Source organism: Watersipora subatra, chromosome 8 (assembly GCF_963576615.1).
Source record: "Watersipora subatra chromosome 8, tzWatSuba1.1, whole genome shotgun sequence".
Classification (NCBI taxonomy): Eukaryota; Metazoa; Bryozoa; class Gymnolaemata; order Cheilostomatida; family Watersiporidae; genus Watersipora; species Watersipora subatra.
In genome coordinates this window covers 46,810,967-46,836,181 of record NC_088715.1, presented here as the reverse complement: position 1 = coordinate 46,836,181, position 25,215 = coordinate 46,810,967, and the positions used below count along the sequence as shown (strand labels likewise).

General features: G+C 37.3%; 1 protein-coding gene across 1 annotated transcript in view; it reads left to right on the top strand.

Annotated features, from left to right (window-relative positions):
• Positions 1-24,631, top strand: part of LOC137401644 (ubiquitin carboxyl-terminal hydrolase 9X-like) — a 68,244-nt gene extending 43,613 nt beyond the window's left edge. The window contains exons 32-48 of the mRNA XM_068088092.1: positions 176-349; positions 2,126-2,267; positions 3,075-3,252; positions 4,945-5,098; positions 8,095-8,214; positions 9,301-9,458; positions 9,716-9,903; positions 10,229-10,320; positions 14,889-15,030; positions 15,719-15,812; positions 16,463-16,617; positions 17,268-17,435; positions 19,275-19,493; positions 19,977-20,194; positions 21,005-21,098; positions 22,060-22,209; positions 24,027-24,631. Of these exons, the coding sequence (XP_067944193.1) occupies positions 176-349; positions 2,126-2,267; positions 3,075-3,252; positions 4,945-5,098; positions 8,095-8,214; positions 9,301-9,458; positions 9,716-9,903; positions 10,229-10,320; positions 14,889-15,030; positions 15,719-15,812; positions 16,463-16,617; positions 17,268-17,435; positions 19,275-19,493; positions 19,977-20,194; positions 21,005-21,098; positions 22,060-22,209; positions 24,027-24,215 (2,635 nt within the window). The 3' untranslated portion in view covers positions 24,216-24,631. The remainder of the gene's footprint in view (positions 1-175; positions 350-2,125; positions 2,268-3,074; positions 3,253-4,944; positions 5,099-8,094; positions 8,215-9,300; positions 9,459-9,715; positions 9,904-10,228; positions 10,321-14,888; positions 15,031-15,718; positions 15,813-16,462; positions 16,618-17,267; positions 17,436-19,274; positions 19,494-19,976; positions 20,195-21,004; positions 21,099-22,059; positions 22,210-24,026) is intronic.
• Positions 24,632-25,215: the final 584 nt, after the last annotated feature.

The window sequence follows — 25,215 nt, the reverse complement described above, 5'->3', positions numbered from 1 at the left end:
TATTCGAGTGGTCATATTCTACCAGGCCATTTTGTTGATTTTATTGCTTGTATGGCTCATCACTTACCGTAATGGTATCGCGTTACAAGTCAGTTCTTGAAAGTTAAAGCTTTATAATTGGGTTGGAAGCTGCTATGCTAAGTTAGCTATGATAACTGGAATTTTATCATTGCAGGATACAAGGCGAGCAGGTGAACCTAAGGGAGCAGCATGATGCATTTGAGTTTTTCGGCAGGCTTGTAGACTCGTGTGATGAGGCCATGAAGACCCTTGACAAGGAACAACTGTGCAGTCAGGTTCTTGGTGGTTCATACGCAGACCAGAAGATTTGTAAAGACTGTCCTCATAGGTATGCTGGTTTGTATAACAGTTGTAGAATTGGTTTGTTAGGGCTCTAGAGAAGGAGCTTGATTTCAGGGAATTATTTTCAATGCTTGGACTGTTTTTTCGGTCTTTGTTTGTAAGCATCGTTTTAATAGGTGTCTTTGTTTGTAAACAGCATTTCAATTGGTGTCATTGTTTGTAAACAGCATTTTAATTGTTGTCTTTGTTTGTAAACAACATTTTAATTGGTGTCTTTGTTTGTAAACAGCATTTCAATTGGTGTCATTGTTTGTAAACAGCATTTTAATTGTTGTCTTTGTTTGTAAACAACATTTTAATTGGTGTCTTTGTTTGTAAACAACATTTTAATTGGTGTCATTGTTTGTAAACAGCATTTTAATTGGTGTCTTTGTTTGTAAACAGCATTTTAATTGGTGTCTTTGTTTGTAAACAGCATTTAAATTGACAGTCCTTGTTTGTGAACAGCATTTTACTAATTTTAATAGGTGCTTTGGTTTGTTAGAAGTCTAATAGGTGAATTAGCTTGTCACGAGTATCCCGTTTCAAACTTGAGTGAAATAATCTTTTTGGTCAATAATCGGAGAACAGAATTTCTCTAATGGATTATCACTGAGCATGCGCAGAGAATGTCTGCGGACTGGATATACTGCTAATTCTGGTTCATGCCGAGGATACTAGTCTTCAGTATCTATTAAGATAACCACAGAAATTGTTCAACTCAGCCTCTGTTGGTAGCTTTAGTTTCGTAGAGAAATACAGACAGGAACTTTCATAAGGGAGAGGGCGGCAACACCTAGTCATTTTCACTGCCAACTTTCAAGCCTTTTTGTAGTGATCAGCCATGGCTGAGTGATGATCATTATAACATCCCAATTGTCAGCTAGGAAAACGTACCACTTAGATGGCTCTAAGTAATTTAGAGCTATCTTTAAACCATAACGGTCACGTACAACTTTTATCATAGTTTCTAGGTAAATCAGCCACGCTGATTCCGATTTTGTACTCAAAATAAAGATTAGTCCACTAACCTTCCAAATCATTTAAGCTTTTTTTAAAGCGTTTCAATATCCGTTTCGAAAACAACACAATCGGCGTTACAAGCTCCGCCCATAAATATGTATGTGACGAAACCTAGCTTTTTCAGGAACGGAAGTTAGGAATGTTAAGTCCGATTTAGAAGAATAGAGATGGGTGTCTTAAAACCCATTATTATCTAAAGCCAGCCTGTAAAATAATCGCAGTCTTTTATGAAAGGTATATAAACTATTTAAAATTGCTCGCAGCTTGTTACATGATGTTTAAATAGGCTGGACGCCGAGAAAAATGAGCTCAAAAAGCGCGGTTTTATCACAAGCTGGCATTGTTATCGCGCTTTTTTAAATATACAATGTTAAATAGCTAATCTACCTTTCAGAAAAGACTGAGATTATTTTTAAGGCTGAATTTAGATATTAATGGATTTTAAAACACCCATCTCTATTATTCTAAATCTGTTTAAACATCCCTACATAACTTTTGTTCCTACAAAGCTAGGTTACGTCATGTATTTATGGGCTGAGCTTGTTGTGCCGATCGTGTTGTTTTCGAGACCGATATTAAAACGCTGTAATAAGCCTTCATTACTCTGAAAGTTAGGGGACTAATCTTTATTTTGAGTACAAAATCGGAATTAGCGTGTCTGACTTACTTAGCAAATACGATAAAAGTTGTACGTGATAGTTATGGAGTTATGGTTTAATCTACGATGAGTACCTGTCATGCTTGTCATGCTTGCCCGCAGGTATTCTCAGGATCAGCCTTTCACAGCCCTCAACTTGGAGATAAGGAACCACCAGCATCTGAAAGAGTCTCTCGAGCAGTATGTGAAGGGTGACCTTCTAGAAGGTGCTAACGCTTACTATTGTGAGAAATGCAAGAAGAAGGTGAGTCTGTGTCTGAACAGGTCTTGATGTAGCCAGCTAATCTCTATGTGACCTCTTGACGGGCTGCAGCTGTTCAACCCAACTTGATTGCTCTTGTTTGTAGTTGTGAATGTGAGTCTTTTTGGGGTGTGCATTGAGGTTGCGAGTTGTTGCATTTGCGGTTATTAGTGGATTTGGCTGTTTCTTAAAGATAAACTTTTGCACAAAATCTTAGTAGATTTTGTCAGAAAGTATCAATTTTTTTCTCCCATTTGTGATTGTCTATCATGTTTGAGATGATCTGATTGCCAAGATGTTTTAAAACTGACAAAACTTGATGGCGATTAAAACTTTCAGACCAAGCGAAAGTGCGATTATGACGTCATGTAGCTGCAAAGAGGCCGACAGAAAAGAGAACGCTGCAACTTGAATCCGCTAACCTATAGCAATGATACAATTAGTGATGTCATTTCTCAGATTGATTTAATTGCGGTCAAGTTTTGTTGATTTTAATCTTGAAACATCCTGGCAATCAGATCAACTCAAACATCAAAAACATCGCAAATAATAACAAATACTAATACTTTTTGATAAAAATCTACTAAAGTTTTGTGCAAAAGTTCATCTTCGAGTGAGGCAGTGTTGATGCCATTTTGGTTATCAGTCTTTTAGCATTGCAATCTCAGTGCCGACCGTATCAAGCATAGAATATGGGAATACCACGAAGGAGGTGTTTGTTACAAGTGGCAAAGGAAGAAGACACGAGATAGATCACATTTGCCATGGTTTATTAGACATTTGACAAACGCTGTTGTACATGATTTGAAGGTGGACACAGTGAAGAGGATGTGTGTGAAGAGGCTGCCAAAGATGCTGGCTATTCAGCTAAAGAGGTTTGATTATGACTGGGAGAGAGAGTGTCCTATCAAATTCAATGACTACTTTGAGTTTCCTAGAGAAATCGACATGGAGCCCTACACAGTGTACGGACTCGCCAAGATGGAGGGTAGGTCTTTCTTTATTTGGAAGCATTTTGGCACGCCTCCGGGTGCTCTTGGCCAATGTCATTAGTGTTATGGTGGTGTAGGTGATTCGACTCTAGCTTATATTAGCATCTCTTAGACTTCAATGTTTGAGTTCTATGCAATTTTATTGTTTCATTTTTAAACAGACCAGTAAATGTTTTAAAAGAAAATCACAGTTGACTTGCTACAGTTTTTAAAAGCGGTTTTGCAGATGTATCACGTGTTAATGAAAAATAACTTGACACGAATCACTTATAGTTACAGGCAAACTCGGATAACTCGTCCTCAGATAGCTCGAACACATGGTTAATTGAACGGATTTGTTTGGTCTGTTCCCAAGCAATGGTAAATTGCTTTAGATAATTCGACCCCAACATCATTAACGCGAACAGTTTTTTGCCCAATGGCTACCGAGACGGTTGCTATCACTATAAAATATCACTTTATTCCGAGTCATAGAAATAAACATCAACTTTTAGTAGTTCTCAGGCGTCGTTATTACTATAATCTGCAAAATATTTTCGTAAACGACTTTTCTGAAAGTTTGCGAAAGATCCAATTTTACCAAACATCCGCTTTGCGATGGCCCTTCTAAAGCAATGAAAAGCGAGGTAACTTCGGATAAACTTACAGTAAAATTGGCAAAATTGATCTTGGTTAAAACGCTCAATAGAAAAAGATGTCATTTTTCTGAGCACTTTAATAGCGCTCAAGTTTTGCTGATTTTAACCTGAAAACGTCGTGGCAGTCACAAAACAACAAACGAATCTCAAGTGATAGAAAAATACCTATACTTTTTGATAAAAATTTTTTAAAACTTTTCATGAGAGGCCCTTTAACTTGCAACAAGCAATCTATGTTTTTGATTTATATATAGTTTGTATATGTACATGTATCTACTAATAAATATATGCACTTGTGACAGTGCTGTGATAACTTGAATGATCTGTTAACTCGAACACTTTTGCTCGGACCATGAAGTTTGAGTTATCCGCGTTTCACTGTATTTTTATTCAAGTGCAAATAGTAAATATAGATACTTATGTTTGTAATAAAATTCCAGTACTCAATGTCTTTTTGCATACGTGTTGCATACTGTTTCATTTATGTGTGTCTATCTTTCATATCTTCATTTTTTGACAAACAATTTTCACAATCATATCTTCTGCAGCCTTATCTTCTTGAAATAGAATACCATTAGCACTCTGGATACATCTTTAGGAGAGCGTTAGCTCTATGCATACAGGTTCAGGAGAGAGTTAGCTCTATGCATACAGGTTCAGGAGAGCATTAGCTCCATGCATACAGGTTCAGGAGAGAGTTAACTCTATGCATACAGGTTCAGGGGAGAGTTAACTGCATACAGGTTCAGGAGAGAGTTAACTCTGTATATACAGGTTTAGGAGAGTGGTAGCTCTATAGATAAATGTTTAGGAGAGGGCTAGATCTATGCAAATAGGTTTAGTAGAGAGTTAGCTCTACGCATACCAGTTTAGGAGAGAGTTAGCTCCGTGCATACAGGTTTAGAAAAAAAATTGGCTCTGTTGCCTTGTTTAGCGGTTGTCACAGGACAGTTTGTAGTTTTAAAGCTTCTTAAATTATCTGTGTGGTTGTTTGGCACTTGTGGAGACGTTTTCATACCAATAGTTAATATCTTGACGTGTTTTTATCAGGTGAGAACTGGGTAGATGAAGATGAGAAGTCATACGCAGACCAGGCAACTCAGTACAGGCTGACAGGTGTGGTGGTTCACAGCGGACAGGCTAGCGGGGGCCACTATTACTCCTACATTAAACATTCTCATTCTCAATATCCTGATGGTGCTAAGTAAGCCTCTACGTTTCTCTCCTTTTTGCGGTTTCATTTATTATTGTGCGTATGACACATCACAGTTTATAGAGTTGAGTACTAGCCGTATTACTGTTATGCTCAAGTTTAGACTTGGTGCTATATGCGGAAACTCTCATGTATAGCTCTATCCTTTTGCATACTAGCACATCAGCTACTCGTTTTGTATTTTTTATAACAAATCATTTAGAGTACGCTGATGAAATGTTCAAAGACCTTAAATTCGCTGAATGTTGACCTCTATTGACAATTGTCTCATCACTCATTTTATTAAATTTATAAGCTTCGTCAGTGAATTCCATGAAGTAACCTTCCACTAATATTCAGAAAGTAAATAAAGTAATAAATAATAAGTACTATTATTATTTATTAGTGATAAATAATAATACACTAATACCTTGAGGTAATGCGTTCTGGGACTGAGCTCGTATGTCAATTCACTCGTGTCTCAAACCATTTTTTTTCTAAATAAAATAGCCAATACAAATTAACCCTCTGAAAAAGCACCTAAAGCAGCATATTTCTGTGGAAAACCATGTTTTTAATCTATATATATACATATCTCAGTGTTTGTCATTTGTGTGTCCAGTTGGAGCAATCAAGTTCTAGAAACGTAAAATCCGCTTCACAGTAGATTTCTGGAGTTCTGGGGACAGTCAACTAACCTTTTAAGCCACGGCCTTTTTGTGATACCATGCAATAATTGCACATATATTTATTACATCGGTTAAAATACGCATAATGGCGTAGTTAACACGAGCTGGCTTCACCGCTCTCATTATATATAGTAAGTTTTGCAATGTCTGTAAATATCGGTGTTTGTGTCCAGTTATGAATCTAAAAACGAAAAACCCATTTCACCCTGGATTTGAACTCGGAATCTCCAGGTCTGCAGACAGGCGTGCTAAACCACTGCACTACATTGTCCTTGTCATGCTATGGAATAATTGTCCCTTTCACAATTAAATAGTGAAACCCTTAACCCTTTCACTGCCAAGCATGTACAAATTTGGGTATCTGCCAAATGCCAGCCATTTTACCGAAAATTGCCGCTATTGTTTTATGATATGTAAACAGTATTTTTTCCAATTTCAATCTCTATTTAGAACATTTTTGTTACATATTTTAATTTTCCAACATTTTAACCAACATTGCTATTCAAAAATTCAATGGATCCATACTTTGTGCGATGATAAAGCTATGTGAAGCTACGATCGATGCGAAGCTAAAACGATCCTCCATAATGTTCCTTACTCTTACATAATTATTACTTTCACCACTATCAGAGACAGTGCTGCTGTTTTAATTATCGGCATAATCACGAAAATCTGAATCTGAATTGGCTATAATGCCATCAACATAACTAATTACCTGTTTTTTGACTCGCGCGCCACGGTAATTAATGAACTCACACAAAAAATGTTCGTTGGTAAATTATAAATTCTCCAACAAAAGTTTAAAATTGCTTCGCTATTTTAGGCTAATTTTATAGACAATTCTTCGGACAACACTGTCAATTTTATAAGTCTTAAAGACCATGGGTTATGCTGTCGACGAATAATAAAATTAGGTAACTACGCAATTGCTGAGAAAGTCGCAATAATGCGTCTACGACAGTCGTCCCACGAAAACGCATTTATGCGTCTATGGCAGTGAAAGGGTTAATGCAGTGCTTGCAAAAATGCTATTGCTTGGCTTGATGTTACGTAAAACGTCATTACACGTAATTATCATAGCAATTATTTAGACTTAAGTTACTTAAGTCCAAATAATCCTTATCGTAAAGTATTGAGATACCAGTATATATACGGTAGTATATTACCTTATTGCTACGCTAATATGGCTAATTTGAGTAACTTAAGCTAGTAACCTAAGTTTACATAAAGGTTGACTTGCAACAAAATTCACATTACAGTTATTTGATATGAAAAGATTCACCATGTCTTACTATGTTGCGTTGTAGCTGCAAAATATGTGGAAATGTGGTTACAAACAGTTAATGAACAGTTAATCGCAGCCACACGAGACCGCCGTAGTTTGGATTCTCTTTCCAAAAAGGCTCAAATGTGACGTAGCTGTGGTAGATGGTTTCTGTTTACACTTTCATGCAACCTTATTCGTCGAAATATTTTCACAAATATACTTCACGCATTCAATAAAACCATGTCTATTGTTCTTACGCGTCTGTTTTATCGTCATTGTAATGCTGTCACTTTTAGCAGTGATATCTTATAACTTACCGTAAAAATTCATTTAATTTTCTAGCCTTAGCTTGAAGGAGTACATATCATTGCCTGATAATCATGACGAGCCTGTTGGTCACTTGTGATAATCGAAAAGTGCTGCAGAAATTATTTGTGAAGGATGGGGTCACATGATCAGATTATGACTTGCGGATTAGACCAAACCGAAACAAAACTGTAAAGTATGCTTCTATATTTGATATGAGGTCTTCGGTAAAAACCGAAGTGTTTGTCACAAACTAGTGCTACGATAAGTTTTATATTGAGCTTTATTATTGGCCTTTCAATTCACGTGAGAACATGTGACAAGACAATAAATAAATTTCATGACTACGTCAGAAAAATAAAGAGATTCCAATCTACGGTGGCTTTTCGTTTTTGAGCTTTTAAGAGCTTGTAATCACGTTTTCACATATTTTGCACCTACAACACAACAGAGTAAGACATGGTGAATCTTTTGATACCAAATAACTGTAATGTGAAGTTTGTTGCTCGTCAACCTTTAAGTCGCATATTCAGCTACCTAGCAGCCGCAGTAGCCTCGCTCGGTAACCCTCTCATACGCTCGTATCTCAAGGCAAATTTTTCGTCGGAATTTTCCTCGTATCTCAATTTTCTTATGTCGAGAGACACTCGTATCTCAAGGTATTACTGTACTATCAATAATGTTATAAATGTTAATAAATGGCTGACGCAGTGGCTGCAGTTTGAATCAAATGCATGTACTGGCAGGTGGTACAAATTTGATGACGGGGATGTCTCCGAGTGTAAAATGGATGACGATGAAGAGCTGAAAAAAGAATGTTTTGGTGGAGAATATACTGGTGAAGTGTTTGACCATATGCTCAAAAGGTGGGTGTTTCTTATCTTATAGCCAAGTCATGATAATTGGTAGTGTTGAGCATCCCATGCCTAACAAATGTTTGTATCATGTACTATATACCTGGGCCAGCCAATCAGGAATTATGTTATAGCTTTATTTTAAATCTAGATAACGACATACTGTTCATTTTTTACCAAGTCACTGTCTATTTAATGCATTGTTTTTAGCTAGCTGTAGAGTCATTCATTTCCTTAACATAGAAATCTCTGGCCATTCACTCGCAGCATTAATAGCATCTTCATAACTAGCGAAGTGTTTCCCTCTCACGTGATCTTCAACTGCTCCAAAAGGATTAAAGTCAGATGGGTCTAGGTATGGACTATATGGAGGGTGCCTGAGTAGTTCTAATTGGTTCACTTTAGCCAAAGCTCTGTTAGCGGTATGGAGCCATGAATTATCCTTGTGAAAGTTCACACCTTTTGTCTGGAGTTTTTTATTGGTTTGTGATATTTTCTCTTAGCTTGCCTAATAGCTCACGGCAATTGCTAGAGTTGACTGTCGTGTCTTTACTTTTGAAACTCAAAGGTATTCACCCATACTTATAACCTCGTATTCAACTGCTTGGGTCATATATCAAGGCTGTTTGTCTAAAACATTTAACAACTGGTTATGTAGGCTGTAATATATCATATACCTAACAGTTGGTTGTGTGTTATATGCCTAACAGCAGGTTGTTTGATGTGTCATATATATCTTAAAAAGACATCAGCTTAAACATTTTTAATGCAGTCTAGCAGATAACTTTTCAGTCTCTGTTAACTTGCTCAACTACATACATGTTGCTGTCTGTTCATGTCAAACTGTCATATCTAGATTTGAATACCTTGATGTGAGACGCAAGCCTAGATTTTATGAAGCTGTTGCTATATTACTCATCGTTTGCTGAGGCTCATTGGTAGACTTTCACTCCTCACTAGTCCTTAGTAGTAGAGTTTCACTCCTCAAATGGTTTGTGATAACTGAATACATATCATGTTGTCTTTGTGAAGTATCTATTTCGCATTTGGCTCTAAAGTTAGGCTTTCTTTTATATCTGTCTGTATTTGTGTTTGTAGGATGTCTTTCCGCAGGCAGAAGCGCTGGTGGAATGCCTACATACTGATGTATGAGCGTGTACAGCCAACCGAGAAAGCGATGGATGAATCAGAAGAAACCAAAGAAACGTCTTCATCTGTAGAGGATATCACTAAAGCTGTTGAAGAGTTAACATTAGGTATGTGTCTATATAACTATCACTAGTCAACGGAGAGATGAGTGTATATCAGGTATGTGTCTATACAACTACTTTATCTACTGAGTAGATAAGGCAGTTGTATAGACTGCTTCATCTACTCAGCATGATAGTAGTCTACTAGCACTAGTAGAAATGAGAGGCTACATGACCCATGCTTTCTCTGTGTCATGTAGCCTCTCATCTGATCCCGTTTGCACTTGGTCTGGGCTCGAGTACTAGTTCAGCTTTTTTAACAGGCAGTAAGTCAACAGAGCCGAAGATTCCTGTCGCGATAGAGAGAATTGTGCGGCGCCAGAACCTCAACTTCATGCATAACAAGAACCAGTTTTGTGCAGAGCATTTTCAGTTCATGCGTAAGTTAATCAACTGCAATGTACAGCCCGTTATTGACTTCATGCAGCAGTATCAGAGTTACAACGAACTGGTGAGTTGCACAGCCTTTACCTTTCTTCACCGCATTCACTGGTTTGACTACCTTTTTTTATATTGTACGCAGTCTCGATGTTTCTAAATTATGAGACTTTAACTGGCTCTTTTTTATTTGTTAGCACTCCCCAGGGGCAATCTATTGTAGCTATCAAGAGATCATTTAGATAATCCGGTTTATGTTCTTGTCTTTTGTTTGGTTGACCTTGATTTTTCTGATCACCCAGTACTGGACATACATATATTTTACTGTTACATTTAATGATATACATTACATGTATTGTGGCTATACGATTCTAGGCAGAAATTATTTTTGTTTGTAGCCGGAGAATCTTATAGAGCTTTCCTTCATCAGTGTACGCCTCGCCTCTCAGTTTTTATTTAGCGTAGGATTCCACACTAAAAAGACATTGAGGTACGGCTACTATTTAACATACCTATTGTTCAACAGCACAAAATAGAATTAATAGAGCAGAACGGGTAGAGTTGTCTCCTCCCTGAAGAGCTGACCATTCTCACTTTGTTCAAAGCAGTTCTAACCAATTGCTAAAGCTAGCCATACAACCAGAGGATAGTTTGATACACATAAATCAACACCGACACATTGGATGAAAATTATTTCAACTCATTCCTAACCGGATAACTTTCATGCGATTCACCTACTCTAGTACACTTATGTATTCGCGGCGTCTAACTTTCGCATTTTCGCGGCAGCATCTTCTCGCGAAAATTTCATGAGCGAAACTAAACAATCATAACGAACGAGCGAAAACGCGAAATTAAATGGCTTTGTTCATTGATATTCACAATAAAATCGTCATATTAGAAATGCAGGCAAGTTTCGTGTGTGGTAGGCTCATTGAGCAATTTTTGCTAAACTCATTATAGCTAATACACCGACTGAGCAGCATGGCAAAACAAATTAAGATAATAAGTTTTTTTGGAAAGCCTAGACAAATTAGGAAGATAATGATATTAGTTTAGTCATTGAATTTGTAACTGATGAGGATGACAGTCCGGTAGGGAAAGTCATAAAATTGGATAATAATTATTGTGGTGATGAATTTTATTACCAACCAAAAGCAATAACACCCGGAGCCATGGCCATGGCCACCGCGTGCTATAAATACTTGAATTCTAATAGTGGTACCACATAGGACTGCGGCAGGGACCTTGACGTCATTAATAGTCCAGAAAACAAATGGCAGCAAGCGATCAAGTTGCATTATTGATCTCGCCTACACATTTCTACCTGCGGTTCACAAATAAAAACTACCGTACTTTTCGGACTATTAGCCGCTACTTTTTTCTGATGATTTGAGCCATGCGGCTTATATAAGAGTGCGGCTAATCTGTGGCTTTTTCTTTCACCGCTAGGGCGCATTAACGGGAATCTCCAATTAGTGCGCTTCTAGCGGTGAAAGAAAATACGAAACAATGCCTCACGGTACTGTCCTGTTAGGCACTAAGTTAAAAAGCGTCAGATAATACGAAACTGTGCCGTTCTGCAGTGTTCCGTTTTAAATGGCAAAGTTGCTGCCATGTTAAAAAGCACAGTCCTAGTTCTGCGGCCTATACAAAGGTGCGGCTTATGTTTTGTTTTTTTATCGTTTATTGGAAAATAAAGCAGATGCAGCTTATATAGTGGTGCGTTTTATAGTCCGAAAAGTACAGTAGTCTCAAATTGAAAAATATTTCGTACCAGTGAACTAGACCTGAGGAATCTAATGATGTTTGTTCCACTGCATTTATTTTCACATCACTATATTTTCGCACTCAACAGAGCTGCGAAATTAAGTTGCAGCGAAATTTTACTCTGTATGCTACTCACGAAACTAAATACTAGCAAAATATAAGTGTCCTAGGGTAAATAAATGGTCATTTTTCAAAAAATTGCTTTACAGTGGAACCTCAGTTCTCGAATATATTCCGTTCAAGAAGGTTGTTCGAAAACCAAGTTGTTCGAGATCCAAAACAATTAATTAAATTTTAATTCGTTCCAAGCCAAGATAACAAATTCGGTAGTTTTTTTTAACATTTTACACCGTAGACTGTGCTGCACAGTGACGTTGTCCCAGATGGTTCCTTCTTTTTTGTAAAGAATTTATGAAGCGTAACTTGATTCTCTCTTTGTTAACGAATGTTTCCATGCTGTTTCCAGAGCTGTTCCGAACGTTAAATTCTAATGTGCATGCTCCGGTTTCGTCGAAAACCATATTCATTTTTCGAGATCCGAGACGAACAAATCTCAATTTTTTTTTATCGAAAATCGAACTGGTCGAGAACCGAAGCGTTCAAGAACCGAGGTTCCGCTGTAATTTAAGTTGCTGCTGCTAAAAACAGAATTAAGATGATTTACCGATCCAATTTTCACAATAACCAGCCAAGTCTCTTCTTTCAGGTGGTTTTAAATTAAAGTAGAGAGCTTACTTGTAGACCTGTGTCTCAAAGAAGGTAGTTTTGAAAAATTTCAGACTTTCAAAAACCTTGCTGAAGTTATTAACTGAAAATTATACTGGCACAATAAAAATGATAGAATATAACCAAGTTCGCTTAAATTGTTGTTTTGTGATGTACATTACAAAGTTATGAATATTATTTATATACATGTAGCAGTTAGTCATGAACATGAAAATCATGAAACTCTAATCTTGAACTCTTCCTTGCTAGTATCATCCTTCAAACCAAAACATAGCAAATATTCACGCCGGTATATGTCAAATAAATTGTCATAAACATGTTATGATCCTATTGAAGGTGAATATGTCTCACTACCTAAAATGCATTTTTTATTCGCGCATAACCATTCAAAAAAGCAGAATTAAAGTTAATTTTCATTTTTAAACATTAAAAATATTTTCAATTTCATTTATGCAGCCTTTCACTGTCTTACCACTTCTGACTCTGCGTATTAACATCTAGAGTTGAAAAAAATGGATCAAGATCAATCAAATTTCTAGTCAACACGTTTTTCAGTTTAGGTAGACGTCGATATGGGTTTAGCATTTTGGCTATAGCTGTTGCTCGAGATATATTAAGCCATAGTTATAAGTTTTTTGCTAGCCAGGAATTTTCTTCTATCGAACTAATCAAAAATCTTCTATAACTTAGAAATAGCTCGACATTGGATGGGTAAATTTCTAAGGCGAGATAACTCGCTTTGGTAGCCTAGCAATGATCAAAATTTGTGAGTATACTCATGATGACTGCGAATGAGTTATGATGTTACCGAATCCTCCAACATTAGTTGACAGTATTTGGTGAGTTTATTCCGAGGGGCATTTTACTGATTGCTTTCACACAAAAACTGTTATAACAATATCTGTTACCTGTTAACAATAGCTGTTAACAATATCTATTAACTCTTACCAATATCTGTTAATTGTTAACTATATCTGTTAATTGTTAACCAAATCTGTTAACTTGTAACAATATATGTCAACTGTCAACAATCCTTCGTTTTGTCGTGACGTCATTTTATCGTTGTCGCCCATCCTTATAGACAATTTTATCGTTGAAAACACGAAGCTTTTACAATGAGTTTTTAAAAACGATGATTTTGTTTGCAATTTTTTTATTGTAGTATCAACACAACACCAAAAAGTACTATTAAATAAAGGAATATTGATCGTTTTCTACAATTATGGCCTCTTTTTCGTGAACGAGCGCATGTGCAAACGGCTTGATGACGTCAAACAAATGATAGATATCTGTTAACAATATATATTGACTGTTAACAATATCTGTTAACTGTTAACAATATATGTTAACTGTTAATAATATATGTTAATTGTTAACAATATATGTTAACTGTTAATGTTAACTGTTAATAATATCATTAATTATTGTGTGTAATATAAGCGTATGGGAATCTTCAGTATAGTGGCTTTCTATTGTTGTGCTTTTCGCTAGACTTCTCTCTACAATTGGTAACAACTGGTTTGTAGTGGCGAGGAGTACAAACTCTGTACACTGGTCAGTGATTAGGAGTACAAGCTCTGTACACTAGTCAGATGTTAGTAGTACAAGCTCTATGCACTCGTCAGTTGTTAGTAGTACAAGCTCTGTACACTGGTCAGTTGTTAGTAGTACAAGCTCTATACACTAGTCAGATGTTAGTAGTACAAGCTCTGTACACTAGTCAGTTGTTAGTAGTACAAGCTCTATACACTAGTCAGATGTTAGTAGTACAAGCTCTGTACACTAGTCAGTTGTTAGTAGTACAAGCTCTATACACTAGTCAGTTGGTAGCAGTACAAGCTCTATACACTAGTCAGATGTTAGCAGTACAAGCTCTGTACACTAGTCAGTTGTTAGGAGTACAAGCTCTATACACTAGTCAGTTGTTAGTAGTACAAGCTCTGTACACTAGTCAGATGTTAGTAGTACAAGCTCTGTACACTAGTCAGTTGTTAGGAGTACAAGCTCTATACTGTAGTCAGATGTTAGTAGTACAAGCTCTATACACTCGTCAGTTGTTAGTAGTACAAGCTCTGTACACTAGTCAGATGTTAGTAGTACAAGCTCTGTACACTAGACCGTTGTTAGGAGTACAAGCTCTATACACTAGTCAGATGTTACTAGTACAAGCTCTATACACTCGTCAGTTGTTAGGAGTACCAGCTCTATACACTAGTCAAATGTTACTAGTACAAGCTCTATACAGTAGTCAGTTGTTAGCAGTACAAGCTCTATACAGCAGTCAGTTGTTAGCAGTACAAGCTCTGTACACTAGTCAGTTGTTAGCAGTACAAGCTCTGTACACTAGTCAGATGTTAGTGGTACAAGCTCTATACAGTAGTCAGTTATTAAAAGTATAAGTTGAGTAGAATGTTAATCTGACGTTGTTCTACAGAGGTTGAATGTTAATCTGACGTTGTTCTACAGAGCTTGAATGTTAATCTGACGTTGTTCTACAGAGGTTGAATATTAATCTGACGTTGTTCTACTGAGGTTAAATGTTAATCTGACGTTGTTCTACAGAGGTTCGGCTGCAGACTGGTATGAGATACTGACTAGTCATCTAAGGACAAATAAGAAGATCAGAAGCTGGTTCGCTGAGAAAGTTTTATTCGATCATCCTGAAAGATTCTCAGAGTATCTGCTGGAGTCCTCTAGCTCCGAGGTATCAAGCTCTCATACTATATATTCCATGTAAAGTGGTGTGTGTGTGTGCCCCTGTTAGGGCGGGCGGTCATCCTCCGTGGTAGGTGCATGGTCGGACGCTAAGTTCTGGAATAAATGATTTAAGTTTGTTTACCCAATTTATTGAAGAGCTGTACTTTATCACTGCTTCCTACAGACCAAATATCATTCCGTCACTTCCTTTTTTTATTGGAGCTCTAACTGTTAAAGAATAGGCAATGGGATGCTCTCAGGATGGCTGTTCATCGAATGCTCATAGAACCTTACTTTCTCGTATCTTTTTTTCTCCTCTCCCCTCCCTCATGGCTACTAGTAAGATGCTGTAATGCCAGTAGTAATGCCAGCAGTAATGCCAGCGTTTCCTTCAGTGTGGTGGTTTTGTTACGTTGTGAAATGTATTTATTGCTTCAAAGCATTTATATGTCAAGCCCCTCAGAAAATGGCAAAGAAATATTATAAGATCATTCACATTCAAATGGTTGCCGCTATGATTATTATTGTTAATCATGTCTACCGAAGTCGTTCTCACATTTACAAGTATATAAAGAGTTCTGTGTCGCAGCATTTCTTTAGCTCAAGATAAGAGTTTCGTGTAGAGGATCTTATGGCGTGGTGTACGGAAGTACCAAATATAAACTGCATTAATGCATTCAATATGTTTCTTGTAGGTTCGGGTAAACTTTGCCAAGATTATAGCAGTCCTAGCACATTTATCTCGAACCGACGGACCTTGTCCTGTACCCAGGAATCTTAATCTCTATGGTGTGTATGGTGCGCTGTGGTTCAGTTGGTCATATTCATCTCGTTTTTTCTGTTTTGGCCAGTAAATACGTATGCATTTTTATCGATAGAAAACTGAAAGATGTTCTTTCAAATAAATTCTGCGCATGATAGTTGGTTAGAATAGGCTAAAGACTACAAGTTAGTTTATGGATGGAACAAGAGCGTTCTTAGTGGTCTAGAACTCCTGACCTGCAAGTAACAGGTTCGGGTTCAATGCCCAAAAAGGTCCCTGGTGGTCCGCCTTAAATAAATTTCTCTCTGCAACTGGGCATGTCTCCGTCATCAAGGTTCCATTGCCACTGGACTCGGACATGCCCAGCCAAGATCACACAGAGACATTGCTATAAAGCACATGCAAAAAGGCTCCTAAGAACACACACAGCCTCCGCTTGCAGTAAGCTAGGTAACTTAAGCTAGTAACTAGTAACCTAATCAGATATCATACTAGGTCTTCAAAGGATTACACACACACTTAGGCTAAAGCAATGATTCAAATTGACGGGTAAATGGCTGAATATTTATAAATGGGAAGCTAGGGCGGGATAGGTGTCAGTTTGTTACTCACATGCCGGAGTTGTGACTGTGTAAAGGGGTGCTTTGAGACATGAAAGAATTGGTTGTTTGTACAGCGGATACTGGAGTAAGCGAACAAGGGAGGACTCTTAGCGACCATCTTATTATGGCTGTGCTGGCACTGCTCAGGAAAGAGGTCTCCGAGAATGGGCGACATGTTACGCAATATTTCCATCTTTTCCTTATGTACTGTAACCTAGGACCTGAAGAGGTATGATTATGTTATAAAGCTTTTTGACACATGTAGCAGGTGCTGTTTGTAGCAGCGAAAGCAGTAGCATGTCAGATGATTGTTGTTTTTGTGACACACGGTTCAGCTAACGTGAAATGTACACTTTATAGTAAGTTGTGTTCGAGTTATTTTGGTGACTAGCTTCATAGCATTGGGCAGGTTTCAAAAGAGTTGGTATAGATTGTTGGGAACAGCCACTCAGTGCACAGTTTATGGATAGCAAGCAATGAATTCATGCGACATTTCTACTGCGAATGGGAGAACACCACAATGTCAATTATATTTGTATTATTATTTTACAAAAAAATATTTACATGTTTTAAAACCAATATTTTGCAAGCGAATAATCTTAGATTTTTATTGTAATTATTGATTGTTTCAAGAATTTTGAATTTCAAGCGAGTGCAGAGCTGTTTCATCATCGTAAAGATGTTGTGCATAGTATGGGCTATTAGCTTCATAAACCGTTGGAACTGGCCATCGCTGCTGTGAGTTTAACAACATGTACATAGAATAGACAGCTTTGGTCAGTACAGTCAATATGGATCTTAGGCTTTCTGGTGGGAGGAGCCTAAGGGATCGAGCTAATTGCATTGAATAGAAATAGTTGCTGCTGACATTCTTTGCAGAGACGGCAGCTGCTGTCACTGAATGTGCTGGGCACTTTCATACAAGTGGCTATAGATGAAGGACCTGGTCCGTCCATCAAGTATCAGTATGTAGAGTTAGCCAAGCTCTTCTCCGTTGTTTCCATCCTCATTAGATGCTGTGATGTCTCCTCAGAGTGTCGTACCCAGGTAAGAAATGCTTCCACAACTCTATCATGTGTTCACTCAGGGACTTTATAGCCTCTAGCTATCTCACTTTTATTATCACATAGACCAATATAATACAGGCACGTTCTCTGAATGCTGATGTACAATGAATACTTTCCACTTATCACAGGTTCAATGGTTAAAAAAGAATTATTTACCTCATGTTTGTAGAGGCTCGACTCATAATCTGTCATGTTTGTAGAGGCTCGACTCATAATCTGTCATTTATTGTTTTTGTTTTGGAGCTCTTTTCTCTCATATGAGGCTGCGTTGTTATTTTCTGTTATGTAACTGATTAACCCTTTAACAGGCGAAGCGACATTTATGTTGTCTATAATTTTTTTGTATATTTCTCACACCTGTCAGAAACATCAATGTCACTGTCACCATATGCGCCGCAGCATCCGACAAGGGACTATTTCAACTAAAACATATTAAAAGGTTTTGAAGTTTTCAAATCAGGTTGTAAACCACCTTATGGGTGAATTTGAAGACAGTGGGCCAGATTTCGACCCGCAGTGTCTTTGAATAAGAGTTTAGTTCTGATGGGCGCACTCGTCGTTAAAACCACATCAACCACGGCAATGACATAATTAATGTATAACAATGTAATCTAGTCATTGTTACTATACTGATCACATTTTACTCTAGGTTCATTTACTATGGATTTATTGTGGGTTCATAAAAATCAAACAACTTGTTTTTGAGTTATGACCAAAATGGTGAATGTAAAACATTTTGATAATTTTTTCAAAATTGATTTGTCCACAGAAGGGAAAACTCTACAAATTATTTTGCCCAACAACGAATTAAACCTATGTGGCGTGCATTATCACTTTAAAAATGTAGCCTACATATAGACGTCATGCATGATTAGTTGCTGGGAGTCTTGCATAAGCTTGTTTGATAATATTTGCTGGGACACACTTGCATTTTTAAAAGCTTGTTGGATAATATTTGCTAGGACACACTTGCAAAAGCTTCTTTGATAATATCTTCTGGGACACACTTGTATTTGTAAAAGCTTGTTGGATAATATTTGCTAGGACATACTTGTAAAAGCTTCTTTGATAATATCTTCTGAGACGCACTTGTATTTGTAAAAGCTTGTTGGATAATATTTGCTAGGACACACTTGTAAAAGCTTCTTTGATAATATCTTCTGAGACACTTGTATTTGTAAAAGCTTGTTGGATAATGTTTGCTAGGACACACTTGTAAAAGCTTCTTTGATAATATCTTCTGGGACACACTTGCATTTTTAAAAGCTTGTCGGATAATATTTGCTAGGACACACTTGTAAAAGCTTCTTTGATAATATCTTCTGAGACACACTTGTATTTGTAAAAGCTTGTTGGATAATATTTGCTAGGACACAGTTGTAAAAGCTTCTTTGCTAATATCTTCTGAGACACACTTGTATTTGTAAAAGCTTGTTGGATAATATTTGCTAGGACACACTTGTATTTGAAAATATTTTATGTTTTCTCAGTCTCTAATTTGATAAATTTTGAGCCAACCCTCTGGTAAGTTTTTTGGTCTCTATAGAGGAAAGTAAGTACAATATACCATTAATGCAAGCTTACTATATTTGTTGATGTTTATAATCAATGTCCTACTTGTTTCACAACCTTTTTGGAGGTTTCCCTACCTTGAATTGCTTTTCAAGTCCATGTTTTTCCAAGTGGTATTGAGAATTAATTGTAGACTACATTCAGTTGAAGCCATTGTTATATTCTTTCCTTGGCTTAATATTGAGTGGAGTGATTGGAAGTCGTCATTCCCTAAGAGAAGCTAACCATGCAAGGCTCTGTATTGTAGGACAAACGCTCAATAGCCGTGAATCCATACACCTGGCAAAATCAACCGCCTTACCCGCTGCCGCAGCACGTAGCCAATCTGCTCTTTAAAAATAAGGCATTTGTTAAAAAGATTGTTGAAGAGAATATTAATCAAGATGATACAAAGCATCTTCTTCTCTACCTCAGCTTTGAGAACGCTCGTTTCAGCGCTGAACTTCTCAATGAACTTTTGTGGCAGGTAAGCTTAGAATATCCATTCTTATTAGCCATTGCCTTTTTTAATCAGTGCTGTTATTGGCTACTCCGTTTGTTATATGCATTCCTATTGGTTTCTTTTCTTGCTGAACTGTGCTCGTAATAGCAGCATCCTTTAATATGTGTTCTGTTAATTGCTATTTCTTCCGGTAAGTGAGCTGTAATGTTCTACTTATTTTGTTACATGTACTTTTATGGGCTGCTTTCCACTATTTGCTATGCTCTTATTGGCTGCTTTTCATTTGTAAAAATGAAGTTGCCCAAAATTTTTAATTTTATCAGAAAGTATCAATATTTTTCAAATCATTTGCAATTGTTTTTGATGTTTGAGGTGATCTGACTGCCAGGATGTTTCAAGATTAAAATCAACAAAATTTGATTGCGATTAAAACACATAGAAGAAAAAGATTTCTCCAAAAATGCTATAGCATATATATACTCTACAGCCTTCTATGGGTTGCTACAGATAGCATACATATACACAAATGAGATGAGGCCCTACCTCGACTTGCTGCAAGCTCTGCTGATGATGGAGGACAGCTGGCAAGCAAGCAGGATTCTTAACACACTCGTCGGTCTTGATGGCGACAAAGAGGCCCTCTTTGACATAATCCACAAGTCTAAAAACAATTATCAGAAGAGGTCCTACCAGTGCATAAAGATGCTTGTCAACCTCCTTTCTAAGTATGTGTAACTGGTGGTCTAGTCTCTTTGTGGGAAGGTAGCGACTGGTTTTCAATATGACTCGTGACTGCTAATGGCTGTATCTTGTTGACTCCAGAAATGTGTGTAGCACTTATTAATATTCGCTTCACTTTCTATTGACTTGAGCCATCTAAGAACCAAAGGCCTTACGACTCATGAAATACCTGTGTTTTTTTTTCAACAACAATGCGAAATTTTTGTATCTTAAGGCTAAGATGACATTTCCTAAAAACTCTCCAAAAAGCCATTTTAGCTCCACTAAAATTTTGTTACTTGGACTAGTAAACTTGAGCTTATACAAGCGTGTTACTAACTCTCATACTTTTGCTATGATACGAGCACCTCTTATATAGACCAGCACCTCTTATAGAGACTAGTACTAACACATGCCAGTCCTGTGCATTGTGAGAGATCGTCATGAGTAATCAATATGTTCATGATTCTCCGAGTAAGTGATAAGGTGGCTGAGTGTGTAGTGGTAGTGTGCTTGCCTTTGAATATCATGTTCCGAGTTTGATTCCCATGTGAGGAAATCTTTTTTCCTAGCTCTCCTAGTGTGGCTTCGGACAGACATGTTTTTATTAGAGTAACGGTTATTATTTAGCCTTTATTCCTCAATACCGGCTACCAACAAGTGTCTCGGGATTTGTATATGAGATTTAAAGGAAGGCTAAAAACCTGTGCTTTCAATGTTGTCGTATAAAGGTTGAAGATTTGCTGTATTGAAAGTCTAGTCCTGTAGACTCTCGTCTGCTCAGTTGTTTTACACACCTGTCTGTCATTGTTCAGGTGTGAAGCGGCCACCAGTATACTTCACGAGGATAGAGTACTTTATGATAGATGGGTCTTATCTGTCAGGTGGTTGAGAGACGAGTTGGAGAGGGTAAGGATTTGCTAATTCATCATCCGTTTGGCATCTATCCTCAAATACGGTCTAGGACTCCTTGGCGCCAGACTTTTTAGCACTATTTTTTATTGCAAAAAAAATTTATGCTCATATAGAGTAAATAAATGACACAATGATAATAACAAAAATACATAAACAAATTATTTTATTCATAAAACTCTGCACACCCACATGTTTCCTCGAAATACATAAAAAATAGATATTTACATTCACGTCGCCAAAATTTGATTGAATGATTTTATGAACTAGGATATATCTGTAAAACATGTAAATGCAGCTGCTATGTAAAAAATTTTCTCTATTTTTACTTGAAAATTGTCGAGTCATAAGTCACAACTAAAGGTGGATAAATTCTGAATTTGTAACCTGCGCCAGAAACTTTTAACCTGAGCCAGAAACTTGTAACCTGCGCCAAAAACTTGTTGCCTGCGCCAAAAACTCCTGCGCCTGAAACTTGTAACCTGCGCCAAAAACCTGTAACCTGCGCCAGAAACTTGTAACCTGCGCCGGAAACTTCTAACCTGCCTTGAAACTTGTAAACTCCTGCGCCAGAACTTGTAAACTCCTGCGCCAAAAAATGTCACGCCCAAGGTCTGGGCCAGACGGTCCCATTCCGCCTAGAATAGGGTCAAGGGCCAGTGTAACGATTTTAACTTGTGGAATATTTCTGTTACCGCAGTTTTTCCTATTTGCAAAGTATATCTAGTTTGTTATCACTAAGATTACTCCTCTAGTCCCGCTGTAAAATTTTGATTGTTTCTTTCCTTCGGCATCAGTTAGAGTGACTGTTAGACAGTAACATCAAATATAAAATTACTGTCTGTCTTGAGGTAGGAGTTGGCTTTTAGATTGTTCTGTCACCTTGAGAGAGTATATTAGTGTGGAGCACATTTTATTATATAAGCATAAACCAATAACTGTATTATATTGGTTACAGAGGAGCGGGTTGGGAGGAAACAACCAGTACGCGTACAGCAACTGGTCACCACCCGCTCAATCAAATGAGGCGTCCAATGGCTACTTCCTGGAAAGGTCACAGAGTGCAAAAATGTGTCTTGTAAAGGCATTAGAGCTTATTCCTGAGGAGGTGAGAGCGCACAACTCTGGTATTTGATCATGTATTAAGCTATTACCGTAGAGCTTATAGGAGCGTCTACTGTATTCAACTTGGATGTAAAAAGAAACCAATGCATGTACTAATAATTATACTCCAACCAAGTTCTCTTGTATGACAATGTTGGAGGCTATATTCGTTTGCCAGCCCAAGGTGTAATCACATGAACCATTCACAATATTGGGTTGCACAGTGGGTAATTTGGAGGACAATATTTTTGATAGCCCAGAATCTCAAAAGACAATGTGTGGCGGTGCCTCACATCTGTAGCGTTTGTATGAATAGCTTATGATATCTGAGCATTTTAAAGTGGTGATGATTATTGAATGACCATGTGTGGGGCCTTGTATAAAGTCATTTCTTGAGAAAGTTGTTTTCTATGTTGTCTATATACTAGTAGGCTAATAACTGGTAGTCTTAAAATGTGTTTAGTCTTTCATATACATGTAGCTGCTTCAGCTTATAGTGTAGATCGTTTGCAAGACTAAACCTCTGTCACTAGAATGTTAAAATGAACTGTTCATTTGGCACTAGTTGTGAACATTGACAAATTTAAATATCTTCACTTAGCCTAAGTTTCTTCGATGTGTTTCGTCATCATAACCCTAAAGTTAGCGGTTGTTGAAAGATGCATTGGCTGAAATACAGGGAAAAATTTAATAAGTGATGAGTTATGTTGGCAATAAAAAACACATAGTAATTGTTGTCTGTGGCGCCTCGCGTTGCGTGTTCGCAACTCGAGTTGTACAACTCGGCCTGGGTTTTTGATGAACTCCAGTTGTGTTATGCAAAACTATCACGGATTTGTAAAAAAAACAAAGTGAGTAATTGAGGTGTTTCATTTACAGAACATTTACAGAAATTTAATAATAATAATTTAAATATATATACACATTGACATTATATATATTGGTGATATTTGCGCATATTTATTTTTATAAATATAACGAGACAAAAACAATTGTAGAATGTAAGAAGCAAACTAAAAAACAACCTATGTGGGAGCTGGGCCACTTCTTTTTCAAATAAAAAAAGAGTTATCTCTATAGAACCTGACAAGAAACTGAATGAACACCGAAAATGAACATATAAATTATTTCAACGGCGTTTAATGATGCACCAAAATAAATTCCATAAAGAAAATATCGCTAGAGAAAATGAAATGATGAGATGTTCTCAAGCCGAGTTGTTGAACTCGAGTTGCTGTTAAAAGAACTCGGCCTGGATTTTTGATGCACTCGAGTTGTGTAACTTGAGTTGCAAACTCGGCACACTATAATTCGCCATTAGCTCTAGTTTTACAGTACATACATACATAGTTTGATTTCTATTAGCTAATGTGTGCCTATTTATAGCTAACTCGAGTTGTGCAACTCGAGTTGTGAACACGCAACGCGAGGCACTGTAAGGCGCCATAGTTGTCTTTGTTTTGATCTGAAATTGAGCTCCTACCACACCCATTTTAAAATTAGGATTTTCTTAGATTGGCTTAGTCAAATGCAAAATAAGTCTATGATTCACTCACAAACATACTACAGTACTTCTATGGAACTTTTATTGCCATGGAAAAAAGGTTTAGAGGTGATTGATATACCAGCTCTCCATGCATAGGGCCAACGCTCTCTTTCTCTCCTAACCCCAAACGTAAAAGCTCCAATTCCCCTAAACGTGAATGCGTAGATATAACTCTTTTTCGTAAACCTGAATACATTGAGCTAACACCATCTTGAACCTGAATGCGTATAGGTAATGGTCTCTTAGAAGTTGTGAAATACCCTTGTTTCTTGAAGGATACAAGTGAAGCGGACGGCCTCCTAGACGCAGCGGATGACCAAGACTATTCCTTCATAGACTCACACAATCAGCCCACATCTTTGATGCCTAATACGGGTGCCAGTAATGACGCTCCTACCAATGACTCCCCGGCTGACCACAATGTTATTAATTCAGCTAATGAAGGCACTGAGAAAGGCATGTAGTCAGGCTGAAACAGACAACTGTTACGTATCTGTTATATTGTGAGAAATTGGAACCGCGCCAAGCCTCACACGTTGCCGTTGCCGCATGAGAATAAACTTTCAAGCTTGTGTTGTTAACAGTAGGTTTCATCATGAACAGGTAATAGATTGACCTAATTGTAGAATTATATATTTTTGAATGTTTGGTATACCAATAATATATATGATAGCACTGTCAACTTCTGTCCAATATCACAAAGGTCAGTTGTACATTGAGCTCCCGTCGGTTAGCTTGTGGAATCATTTTGTGGATTATAAAGCATCAATGATTGATAATTATTGTTGCAATTGTATTTATCTTTTTTTCATGTTATGATTTATTCTTCTTCTTTTGACAGCTTCTTTGAGCTGTCAATAAATGTGATTTAACAGAAATCCTTGCTAGTCTGAATCTTATCTGTACCTTCTATCTTGTTCCACTTCTCTCATCGTCAACTGGCCAACTTCTTACTACCGTTTCACATGCCACTAAAATTTTGCTTTTGTTTTCCAATTTGTTATTGGTTTTCTGACAATTCACAAATATCTATCAAGTCCGCTATTCTATGGTTCAACTCTGTATTTAAGTATTGAACTTGCATCTGTATCTCAAGGTTCAAGCCCACACGTAAACCGTATCATGTAACATGTAACCTGTATTGTTGGACGAGCTTGCACCTGAATCTGACATTGTGTTCATGGTTCAGGCCTGTAATTAGACTGTATTTTTGAATGAGATTACATCTGTATCTGAGGTTGTGTTCATGGTGTTCAACATTCATGTCTCGTCCAGGTATCTCCTGAACTAGCGCATCTCATTGTTTGAAATGCAGCAATTAAAAATGATTTTTTTATATGTGCCAGTTAGTTTTTCTACAAGATCGCGAATGTCGTTTTACTAATTGATGCAATGCTTTTTCTTAAATGCATAGAGCAAAATGCCCACCGATAAATAACGCGACGGTGAAGTATTTTAATGTGA